The sequence below is a fragment of the Lethenteron reissneri genome, chromosome 47 (assembly GCF_015708825.2).
Source record: "Lethenteron reissneri isolate LAM-NWPU_2019-01 chromosome 47, ASM1570882v1, whole genome shotgun sequence".
Lineage (NCBI taxonomy): Eukaryota > Metazoa > Chordata > Hyperoartia > Petromyzontiformes > Petromyzontidae > Lethenteron > Lethenteron reissneri.
In genome coordinates this window covers 1,476,388-1,489,365 of record NC_083825.1, presented here as the reverse complement: position 1 = coordinate 1,489,365, position 12,978 = coordinate 1,476,388, and the positions used below count along the sequence as shown (strand labels likewise).

The 12,978-nt window shown below is 48.8% G+C and overlaps 1 protein-coding gene across 1 annotated transcript in view; it reads right to left on the bottom strand.

The window, feature by feature from the left end:
• PRDM5 (PR/SET domain 5) overlaps positions 1-12,978 on the bottom strand; it is a 120,132-nt gene that overhangs the window by 24,502 nt on the left and 82,652 nt on the right. The window contains 2 exon segments of the mRNA XM_061571359.1: positions 12,741-12,795; positions 12,797-12,835. Of these exon segments, the coding sequence (XP_061427343.1) occupies positions 12,741-12,795; positions 12,797-12,835 (94 nt within the window).

Below are 12,978 nucleotides of genomic sequence, written 5' to 3'. Positions count from 1 at the left end.
CCCGCAGTCGTTTTCGCCGGTGTTGGGCGGGTGAATCGGGGGAGGCCCAGGAGCGAGTCAGATATCGCTCGCCACTGACGCTAGCCGTGGCCGAGAAATCGAAGTTAGGTCAAAGGGTTCGTAGCGCATCCACGGGAAGCCACTGCGCCACACACCGCACCATCGCCGCGCCTCTTCTGCTGGCGAGACTGAAGCATGCGGGAGATTTGCCTCGACGGCGGTGCACAAGCGGACGTAACAGAAGCTCGACACGCTCGTCAATAACATCGCCCCAAAACGAAGAGAATAAAATGGGCGGCGCACCGTACAATGACGCTTCTTCATGGCATCACTCTGCTATGAGGAGGAGCCATTGCCCCATGGAGGAAGGGGCATTGCCTAAAAAGGTCGCCTTTTTTTTAGGGCCACAGAGTTATTGACGAATGTCTCGAGGTCTTGTTGAACGTGCGGCGTTTTCTGAAATACAACAAGAACCCCTCACAATAATGACAAGTTCCTCTGCGCTTGATCGATGGGATCGCTTGTTTACGATAACCCCTGTCATGGATTCTGGGAGAATCCCAACTTAGAGAATTTGAAACGATGAAATCCCAAAAATGTTGATTCTCGGCCGGAGACAGAAAGCACTTTTCACGATTGTCCTCTGTGTACGATTGTGCAGAGAAAAGGCCGTTGAGCTCGAGTTATGGGGAGACACGGGGTGAGCTAGGATTGGACGGGGGTTACGAGGGTAAATGCTGTGAGCGGAGGATCAGTGTTGAGGCATTGAGAGAAGAAGACGTGGCTGGTGGTGAGGAAAGAGGTGAGGAGAGAAAGAATTCAGAAGTTCAGACGGGGGAGTGGGGGGGGCAATGACTGTGAGTGACGTTGAGAGGGAGTGATCGAGTGGTGAATGCTGCGTGAGAAGAGGCAATGAATTTGGGTAGTCGAGTAAGCTATAGGTCGGCATGTAAGCATAATAGTAATAATAAACATGACAACTCACGGGCCCTTTATCAATCTATTACATTCATGCATAGACTGTGTTTATTACTACCAGGCATGTTCTATCTACTGTTGGTCGAAGGCCTTCCCAATATGCCCTTTGCCATCGCACCACGGTACCGTGATGCCACACTCAATCTCATCACTCCATCTCTGCTACGGCCGTCATCTCGGGCGTGTTCCATGCATTTGCTGCTATATATATAGGCAAAGATCCCCAGTATAGCTTCAACAGACTTTTGGGGCAAGTGGTTTAAACGAGCACCATCGCGTGGTCCTTATCTTCACACTCAGAGGGAGCTCCGGAGAGCCACTCTAGCAAGGCATTAGGCCCAAAGACGCATGCCTGGGGCACTGAGAGGCAGAAAGAGAAACACGGGCGTTCGAGAACACGTGCTGGTTCGTGACGTCATTGAAACTGGTGCTAGAAGGGAGTGAAGCCTGGGCAGGGTGTGCCGCTTGAGGGACGGCAGGCGGGGACGAGAATAACGAAGGAGCCGCTTGCCAAGGAACGGAGGCGCATCTGTGAGCACACTCGTCATGAAGCGGGAGCGGTGAAATCGGCTAACGTGCAGGTGCCCGGCTGGATTGGCATGTTGGAGGATTGTGAGGGATTGCGGCGGTGGCGGCAGTGGCTTGGGGAGGGCCTTCAATCCAGTAGTGGATAGTCCAGGCCAACGCTGGCACGGACGATGTCCCCTAAGGCGACGAACGCCATCGTTGGAGCCGCGCTTTGGAAACAAGTCCACGTTATAGTCTGCCACAAGGGGCGGTGGTGCTGTTGCTGCTGTAGTTGCGTCTTCGTAGAGTGGCATGGGTGGGTGGGCGGGCGGGTGTTGGAGTGACCGCCGTGGGTGAGGATAAACGCGAGTGCTGTGTTCTAACCTTTACAAGCGAAAAGCTGCCAGAAAGCAGCTGCGTGTGTTGGCCATTTCTTTTCTTCCGCCCGTCTTAATTCCTTTTTTTCTCTCTTTTCTTTTTACCCCCCCCCGCCCCCGCTTTTAAACATTTTAACGAGCACTCACCAGAAACACGACGCACGAAAAACGACCGGCGCGGTTTCTTGAATAATCAAAGAAGGGGGGGGGGGGGGGGGGTGAACGGCAATCAAAAAAAAAAAGAGAGAATAAGAAATGAACGCCCGCGTTGGACTCTTTCCAGATTGCACCAGTGCGCCGAGGCTCTAGCCGGAACGCAGGGACACAGAAACACGAGACAAAAGAGCGAGTTCAACAATAGCACCGATACACAATAGCCGCGAGCTTTTATTTTTCTCGCCAGAGTTGCTCGCGCACGAATGGCATTAACTTGGCCGCGTCGAATAGTTCTGGGATTTTTTTTTCCTCCCCTTTCTGTGTTTGTCGCAAATTACCATCCGACAAGCTTCCGGTTTGCGATTATTTCGGGAGGTCCTGACATAATCGTTGGCGAGCAATCTCGACCCGTTTTAAATGCCAAATGTATTTCGCTTGAGTTCTGAAAAGTGTATTTTTTTACATAACGGAGTTTGCCCTCTTGTTCTTTGTTTCACTTTCACAATGGAAGATGAATTATGAAACGTTATTAAAAAAAAACGCACTGCAAAAAACATGTGTGTGCCGGCAATTTTGTGCTGAAGCTGACAGAATACATAGCCTGTGAAATTCCATCGGCTATGATTTCCAGTACTCTACTTACTCCCCTTTAAAACGCGGTGGAGTTAATCAACTCAAACCGTGACCTTTAAAGTCACCGTTACCTCTGCGCTGATTGTGAACGAGAGTGGGGAAAGAAAAAAAAGACTAATTTTGACACTAAATCCGTGCCACGGTCACGCCAACATTCGCCAACATCTCCCAGCAACCCGCTCCCCCCCCCCCCCCCACTTCACCACACCTGTCGACTTTATGGTCAATTTCACGTTATGGGAGAGAGTACAACAACAACGGCAAAAAATACTCCGTGGATGACGTTACACGCATGAAATGCGGAGCTCTAATGAGCGTGTCAAACCGTCACGGCATTTACATTCTGAGGTCTGCACACACAATGCAGTGGGTTGTTTGAGTTGTCAACTTTTCCTCCAAATGCGTACTTTAAAAAAAAGTGTGCTCACACACGGTTGACATGCTTCTATTAGCGGCAGTTGAGTGAACGTTGGGGTGAATGTATCAATTGGTGTGGAGTTTCCAATTTTTTGTTGTTTAATCGTTCCGACTCGCGCACGGACCAGAAACGTGGACATTCTTCGACAAATAAAATAGGGACACAAGCTGAAAAGTGCTCAAAGAAGCAAGCGGAAGATGAGCGCTTGAATTACGCTGAGATAAGATGAGAGAACGTATGCGAGTGAGATGACATCACATTTGGCCGTCAAGAAGAGTAAGTGGACTTGAGCCAGGAGACGTTGCTAGATCTATGAGTGGATGTTGAACTTTTTTCGCACCGTACATAGCCAACCGTGCTCATTGGAGGTGCGGGGGAAGGGACAACAAACTAAACACACAAATAGAAGTTCTAAGGAAATTCGTTTTCAATCTAGATGATTGAAAAGTGCATAGCTCCAATGGCTTGCTAATATCGGAGGGAAGAGCGTTCCAGACGGCCGCAGAAGCGCATCTGAAAGCGCACAATGCGGTGACCACCGTCTTTGTTGGATACTGCAAGGATGATCGGAGTTCGCGTGACGTTTTATGCTTCTTGACGAGATAGGCAAGGTGTTGCGGTTAATTTGTGGCAAGCACTTTGTGTGCAATGAGTGCGACCTTGTAACGTACTCATTCGGAAACCGAAAGCCAATGCAGCTCGGCGAAGGGATGATGGCCACTGCATGAGACTAACGGCGGAATAGCGGAATAGAGTTCTAAGAGGAGGGAGTGCACCGGAGAAAACGTCCACAGCGGAGACGGAGCGGTGAAAGCAGCTCGTGCGTGGGAGCGAGTTGAAATGTTTCGTTCTGCGGGCAGGCACTGAGCAGGTTATTATTACACGGCAGGGTTGCGACAGTAGCTGGCGGCTTGGCGAGTCTTTCAACCAGCATTGGATAGATCATTGCTGGTTACGATGGCGGCGGCGATGATGGTGATAGGCTACACGATGGCTCGCGTTTGAAAAAAAAGGCAATTCCACTTATCCTATTATTTGGTTCTTTCGGTAAAGTCACGTAGATAGAAAAATTCTAATAATAAAGTGAATAAAAATAATAAAAATTAAATAAAAAATTTATAAAAATAAAAACCACGACGTTTCGATCACAACACAAGCGGTCGTCATCAGAAAAAAAAATCCACTCATCCTTTAGCATCCACCACTTTCCGTGGGAATTCACCGTAGAAATTACCAGGCGAATTTTTGGGAGGGAGGGGGCCGGGCAAAAACGAAGCACCGAATCCAATCTCGTCGACCCCATTGGCAAGCGCGCGCTCTCCCCTGTTTGGCTGGCCACGCACGTGTCCACTCACACAAAAGGGTTAAAAATGTACTCGAAGCAGATATTTCTTCCACAATGCAGAGGAGAATTAAAAACACACATCGTGTTGGCTTGCTACCTCCCACCGATGCGCGTGTGTTTTTTTCATTTCTTGTGAAAGGTCGGCTTTGTGAAAACCAAGAGGGGTCCTCTCCCCCCCGCCCCTTCTTGTTAAAGAGAAAGAAAACATAGGGTTTAAAAATATATATATATTGAAATCAATGTGTGATTGCAGGAGCATAAAAAAATGCAATGTTTACCTGCGTGCCAACTCCACGTATCCACGTACTTAAATACCCAGCACATATACGCAGCGCACGTGGGCCTCATTGTCTGTGCACCATCGTACACGCGTGTGTGTATATAAAAAAAAATTAGCCAATAACACTCTGGTCTAAAAATAAAAATATATAATAGCTGACGTTTTGGGCAATGGTCCTTCTTCATGGCACGTAAATGGTCGAGAGGCTGGAGGGTGGTGGCGCAGTTGTCGCGTACTGCGCTAGCAACATCGACAACCTCGGTTCAATTCCCGGCCACGGCTAACATCATTGGCGGGTGATCTCTGAACTGGGCCTGGACTTTCTACCCATTACAAAGCTGCATTGACCTGCGTGGTGAAGTATGGTCAAACTACCGCCGTGACCAGCATGGCGCCAGCAGCCCTTCATCCAGCAGTGGATTGATTGTTAGTTAAGATAATAATTTTGACATCACAAATTTGCACTCTAAGCAAAAATTCCATTCTCACCTCACTTTAATTACACTGATGATAATTACGACAATTTCTATTGACCAGTAACACGGCAAACCAACGCAAAGGCAGTCGGATAAGTTGATTTATGGACGAAAAAAAATATCAAAACATTCGTCAAAAACGCTTGCTTTGAATGTAACAAGAATACAAATCGAGGCCCGGTTCAGCGATCACTTTCCACCGATGTGAGCCCATGGGCCGGGAAATGAAACCAAGGTCACTGTTGCGAGCGCAGGCCGCCAACAACTGCACCACATCTCTCTGGTCTGTCTCTGTGCGCGCGCCGCGAAAGAAGCGTCGTTTGGTCGAAACGTCACCTTTTAAAATGTATTTCCCCACGAAGTCCGCAGCGCTGTGGACGAATGTGCCGGGTTTCTTTCTTGTCGTTCGTGTGCTTGCACGCCGCAGCCAATGCAGCAGCGGCATCGCCAAATATTTCGCTTAATTGGCGGGCAAGAGCAGTTTTCATCTTGTTATTTTTATATATATAAAAAGTTACTTTTATTACGAATAGCATTTTGAATTTAGCAACAGAAAGAAATGCCCTTCTCCTGTGAGTGGGTTCATGGTGAGTTTTGGCACCATGAGGAAGGCTGCCTTTACTTCGGTATTATTACATGGTTCAATATTCTACTTAGTAATGAGCCAAAACAAAGGAGGCAAACAAAGGCCGCACACTTCCCCCGCGCGTTTTCATCAACGCAAAGCAGCGCACGGAGCAATGCCTACAATAAATATAAAAGCACAACGTTAACCCTGACCCTGACTCTGACACCGACACCTGTAAAAACAACAGCTTGACGCACGCGCAGAGTGCAACTGCGCACAACAGCGGCGCTGCACGTGGTGCGTGCGTTTGTGTGCGACCTTCCAGCATGCTCGCGCACGGACAAAGACAAAGATTCACCCGTACAGCCTTAACAGACTGTTGGGGCAAGTGCAGTTGGCCAGCAGCACCTATGGAGGCCTGTAAGACACACGAGGGGATGGGTGGCCAACACCACGCCCGGCCGCCTTTGTCTCCCTAGTGGCGATGTTTAACACGCCGCACCAGTTACTCATTTGAGGCCGAGTCGACCTAGCGGCAGCCCGGAACCGGTTCAGATAATCGTCACCGGCGTTGGCCGTAAGTGGCATTCGAACTCGGGTGACCGGGTTTGTGGTGCAGTGCGCTAACCGCTACACCACCGCTCGCGTGCGAACGCTCTCTCACACGCACGCAGACACACGTGCGCATACCAACGCAGGAGTTGTTTTAACATTTAAATCCAAGCACGCTATGCTCTCACCAGGGTGCCTGTCTCTATCCCTCTCTGCTTTCTCCTCTTCGTCGGGAATTTGTCGTTAACGAAGTGAATTTGGGATGCAACTTAAAAAAAATTCTCCGACAAATATGAGCAGAGAACCCCATTGATCTGCAACGGAAAATAAGATATGAGCTATAATTTTCATGCTCTTCTCAAAATCCTGTACTTGGAGCGCTAAGATGAATCTTTTTTATGTAATAATATAATGCCAAGATAATATGCATCGTGAGGTTTTTTTTTATTTTCTGTAGGATTTAAAGAATGTCCTGGCGAAGGAATTACATTCACAGGAGAACAAAATGAAAAGTTAAAGTGACGTTAAACAAACCGTGTCAGTTTTCTGAATTCGTTTTTTCCACCTCTTCCGTGTCGCTATCCATTAAACGTCTTAAAAACTCCTTCCGCCGTTTCAATTCAACTCAACGTTCATTTGCCCCGTGTTGGGGTGGAGAGGAGCCCAGGCAGCAGCCAGCCAGGAAACTCGAGGAGTAGATAATTTTGAATAAGCAGTGCGATATGACAGAATGTCAGACTGCTGCTCTGCTCTGTCATGAGGTTGTATCTGTGAAGGATGCCAGCCACCCACCGTGTGCGTCATCCACAAACGGGGTAGAGGCACAGACCCGCAATGTCTTGCTCACGCTGTCGACGGCGAAAACATCTCCACTAGAGGGCCCCTCGAAAGGAGATTCTTGGCCTACTCTTCCACATTGGCCAAAGGTCTTGGAAGAGGTGGGAGTAGCCACATTGTACCCTGCCGCGCGCGACTAACTGTGGTGCAGTAGGCGGAGGTGGTGGGCGGGGGATGAAGACGCTTCCTCATTGTTTCAACATCGCGACCAGGCCAAAACACAGGTTTGAGGTACGTAGAAGGGAAATAATAAAATAATAAAAATTAAACATAATAAAATAATTCTCACGACGTTTCGGCCACAACGCAAGCAGCCGTCCTCAGGTGCAGGAAACGATCACGATCCAACATCGCAAAAAAGCTAGAGGACTGAGAAAATAGGAAAACGGATTCAGGGGATTCTCGTCTATGAAAACGTTCATTATTCCACAAAATCTATTTAAAAAAACCACGAGTTATTAACCGACCTTTACAATGAACAGTCACGTACGCATGTAAAAAATGCAGTCCAATTGCGGGAGCCACATGGGAGCAATCACCCGCTATCGGGAAACGAGCCTCAACTCCGCCTCCCTCGTCTGGAGAGACTTCTGAGTTGAGAGCACGTGGCAGGGACACAGGCGACTTGGGAGCAAACGCAACGTATTTGCAGTCAGAAGAGGACGAAAAATGCACGTTGGGCAAAGGGAAGTTGGACGAAGAACCATGCTTGAAATACTCCAACTATGCGGTGGCCAAACATGCCGATGTAGGATCACAGAGCTTGGGCAATTGTTGGCGCTGGTTCTGGCTGCCTTCCCACAAGAACTGTATCTTTCACTTTTCGATTTAAAGCTTTCGTGACTGCAGGGATTCATCTTCTTGGTTCTTTCGGTAAAGTCACGTAGAAGGGAAGTAATAAAATAATTAAAATAAAACATAATAAAACAATTCTCACGACGTTTCGGCCACAACGCAAGCAGCCGTCCTCAGGTGAAAACCAGGTCCGTCGAGGCGACAGAGTCTGAATGAAACAGCACACGAGCTTGGAGCATATATATAAGCTGGGCGCATTGACAAAGGAATTTGCATATCAAAAGGAATTTAGCATATTTATGGGAAATGCAGGAATGTGATTAGTACTGCATATGCATGTGCATTATGCAGGATTAACAGCATCAAAGGGAGCTGCAGTTACTGTAACTGCAGCTCCCTTTGATGCAGTACTAATCACATTCCTGCATTTCCCATAAATATGCTAAATTCCTTTTGATATGCAAATTACTTTGTCAATGCGCCCAGCTTATATATATGCTCCAAGCTCGTGTGCTGTTTCATTCAGACTCTGTCGCCTCGACGGACCTGGTTTTCACCTGAGGACGGCTGCTTGCGTTGTGGCCGAAACGTCGTGAGAATTGTTTTATTATGTTTTATTTTTATTATTTTATTACTTCCCTTCTACGTGACTTTACCGAAAGAACCAAGAAGATGTATCTTTCACTCTGAAAAAAAATAGACTGTGGACGTTACAAATGTTCAAATTATTACCAGGCAAAAATTGGAAAGCTACACTGAACAGAACAAGTTGAATATGAATCGTTGTTTTTTTTTTCTTCAAACCTGTAGACATCGTTGCCTCTGGGGTGCGTTCACACTCCCTGGCAGAAAAATTTGGATACCGCTGATTTGATTGGGGTCAATTATTCCTGTCTAATCTCATTAGATTCCATTACGAAAAGGCAGAAAGGAACGCGTGCTTTAGCGGGGAATTCTTTTGCGAGTAATTGACTTAATTGCCCTTCCAAATTCGGCGGTGCTGGTGATTAAGATTAAATTGTAATTGTGAAGGTCCCGTGACGCCTTTGGTCCACAGCATCCGATGGCTTAAATCTCATTTGGCCGCATTCTTTCAGAAATTAACTGCAATTGTGACATTGAAAATATTGTGCCTTTTTTACCATTTGGTTCTGACAGAGGCTATGTAGAATACAGTCTTCTGAGACTGTGTACGACATTCCTGAAGGTCATTGCCTCCTCAATGGATACATTTTCCCCGATCTAAGTCAGTTTTTAGTGAGAATTATTTTTTTCAAAATGCCCCATGTCAGCATATTCATGTGGTCATACAAATTGCAGTGAAATTATATTCAGTGCTGGAAAGTAAAAAAGTCAGCGTTTCAACTTAAACATTTTGAAAATAAAGATTAATTATGAATCTTTACATCTATACACGTACTCAATGTAGCAAACCTACAACAACATCGACAGCAGCAGCAACCAAGGTCAATCGGCTGCCGGATGAAAGCCTACCAAGCCGTTTGCAACCTTTGATGATCCCGCGATGCAACAATCCAGCCAACTGTTGATAGCTCAACGAAGTGGCTTATCACGTGGACATTTAAAGCAGCCAAATACTCCAAACGCATCTTTCTAAAGCGCTCCTAGAGGCCGTGCTGTGGCTGGCTAATGGGATGCGCGTGTTTATAAATGCCGAGGGAAACTCCGGAGGACACGGAGGAAAATCCATGCAACCACGGGGAGAACAAGCAAATTCCAAATACACAGGCATCAGGGTCGAGATTGAACCCACGACCTCCTGCATACCAGGCAAGGTAGTAAACATCTCGCCATTAACTTATTTAATCGCTCCATCTCCATGGCGGTGACCGTCTTGGACGGGTTGCGTTCCTTGGCTCCCACTCCATCGTTGTTCTTGACCGTCGGACCCAAGCCTTCCTCACATTCCATGCGATGTCTGATCGCCGTTTCTTTCCAGATCTGCATGTTCTCCTTTCTGTTTCTCCATGTAATTCCAAGCAATGTAACCTTCCCCAAAAAACATCCCTTCCAAAACCATTGCTCTTACTACACAGGGGAAAAAAATAATGAGTGCAGTCAGCTCCATTTATCCGCACGGCTTGGCATGCGATTGACGGCGCGCACTTGAGCAAAATATTCCGTCATCCATCCCTCGCGCTGGCAAACATTATGCGATGCCTGTGCTTAATGAGCACAGGCCCAAAGGGCCAACACACCAAGTTACCAGACACAAACAGCACTCCTGTTGGAGGTATTGGCGGTGTACGGGATAGGCGACTTATAAGACGTTCCTGGAATTGAGCAACGTTACGTCAGGACTTGGGGAAATAGGCGATCGGAGGGAATTCCAAGATGGAGCAGTGCGAGGAAAGGAGTAGAAAGAGAAGCGTTGTGACCTGCAGTGTGGTGCAGTGAGTGGGTGGGTGAGTGAGTGGGTGGGTGAGTGAGAGTGTGTTGTGAGCCTGCAGTGTGGTGAAGTGAGTGGGTGAGTGGGTGGGTGAGTGAGTTTGTAGGTGAGTGAGAGTGAGTGCGTTGTTGTGACCTGTGGTGAGTGAGTGGGTGAATGAGTTAGTTGGTGGGTGGGTGAGTGAGTGAGTGAGTGGGTGAATGAGTTAGTTGGTGGGTGGGTGAGTGACTGAGAGTGTGTTGTTGTGACCTTGCAGTACGGTGGTTGAACACAGTGTGGATGCGGCGAAACATTCAGTCCGGCAGGCTGAGCCCACAACATCGGTGGGCGGAATCAGTGAGCGATGCGCAAGGGAACAGTAATAACCGTCGTGGTAGTTGTGATCGCAGAGTGACAAGGAGGGTGACTGACTGGCGGTGAGCGAGCGAGCGCAGGACCGCTGATCAAAAAACGATCCTCGGCACGCTTCGCTTTTGAGACAGAGCACGGACGACGACGAACGTGCGTCATCGCAGAAGTACGAACCGCGCAGAGAAGCCACGCCGCCCTCCCGACCTCCCTCCCATCCTCCGCTGCGCCGCAAACCTCGAGAGAGAGAGGGGGGGAGAGGGGGGGACGGCCGCCGTGGCGGAGCGCAAAAACGACCTCTGCGGCGCAGGCCGGAGAAGCGCCGCGTGGGCAGAGGCGGCGACGCGCAGCTGCAGGGAGTGAGCTCATCGCCATTGGTCCTGAGACACGGAATCATTGCTGCTGAACCGGGCAAAATACGGGTAAACATGTTTACATAGAAGAGCCATTCCCCACCCACCCACTCCGCCCCCCCCTCTGGAAGCTGTGTTCGAGTAGCGGAGCGGTTAGCGTGGTGGTTAGCTCACTACGCTGAGCTAACCACTACGCGGTATTCGTCAGTACCCGCGTGGCCATTGTCAATGATAAGTGTCGCAGTGCGTCGTGCGATTCTTGGTCGGAGTGGCGGTGGCGTCGTGGTCAGTGCGCTGCGCTATGAACTGAGCGGCTTCGTTCTGCTCACAACCCCCCGTTGTACGTACGCGTGTACGTTAAACCCCTCTCGCGCAGTATGTAGCCATCCGTGCTGATCGGAGGTTGACATCAGCGGCGAGTGATATCCGTAGCGAGAAAACGCGTCTGATCTCTTACCTATCACAACACAGTAAGTGCCGTTTGTTGATGGCCGTTTGGCGTTTTGGGGCTTTAGCAACCGTGAACAAGATAAAAAAAAACGAAAACGTCACGGAGTAAACAATGACGGTTAATTAAATTTTAAAAGACGTGCACATATATATATACAGTATATAGAACTTGCAACGATGCTCGAGGTGCTATCGTTGCAACGCCGAGAAGAGGTCAAGGGGTCGAACGGTCAGACGTGCGACCTTCCCCGCGTGCTGCTGCCCGCGTCGCCGTGCGAGCGTGCTTCAGATTCCTGCCGTGGTCACAGGTGCAGGACTCGGATGGTGCAGCTGTCACCAATCAGCGCTAACGAAGCTCGCCGCATGCAACGCAGGGGAAGGAGGGGGGGGGCATTTCCTTTTCCCTCCTCCCCACAACGTTTTCTTCCCCCACCTCCTACCCACCCCCCCCCCCCGACACCCGCTTTGTTGGGGTTTTGGAGTGAAGCGAACCCACAACCGTCCCCCGAGGGAGCGAAGGGGGACCCCCAAACCAAACACACGCGCCCCCAGGGCTCCCCCTCCGAGTGCCGCGATGGTGCCTCTGGGCTTTGTTAGCACCGCGACTGTTGCCAGACAAAATAAATGCGGCACCCGAATAGAAATAAAAACAACGGTAAATCTTGACTTGAAGCTTTCATGACTGCAGGGATTCATACCCTCTCTTTGGGTCGTTCGGTAAAGTCACGTAGATGGAAAAATAATACGAAAAAAATCACGACGTTTCGATCGCAACACGAGCAATCGTCTTCAGGTGAAACAAATACAGCAGGCGGACTGCTGAGGCAGGAATAAATATAGCGAGAGAACTACTGCAGCCAGAGGATTATATTGGTTTGAGATGGGTACAACGGTAATTCAATTAAAATAAAAAAATCTAAAAATGCTACAAGGTGTCAAGAAAGCATGAATAGTAATAGTTAAAATATCAAAATCTTTCCTGGTGAAAAGAGCATTTTTACCACCCTGAGCCAGGGGTAAACATTTCACACTGCTATGAGGGTGGACGAGTCTATCTCCGTGACAGACAATGTGGACTCTCGGAGAGATGATTTGCTGAGTAGTCAACCGCCCCAGCAGGATTTGAACTCTGAACCTTGCAATTCGCGAGCCGCCCTCGCTCAACGGCTCAGCCACCTGACCGGTTGCAAGCTGGTGACCATTGGCAACGATAGTAGGCCGTGTAAGCAGAGGGCGTTAGCAAGGGCCCTTCCTTACCAGTGTGGCTGCGGATGTGCACACGCAAAGTCCCGTTGCTCGCAAACTTCTGCCCAGCAGTACGGACAAATCTTCTCCTTCTCTCCCGTGTGCGTCTGGGGGAAGGAAAAAAAAACATCAGGAATTGTGTAACGTTCTGAGGGTAATATAATAAAACATTGTTCTCGTTTAGGGCCCGAAGACAGCCGTGCTCACGCAAACTTCGGTCATCATCACCGCACCGCGCGCTTTCATATGC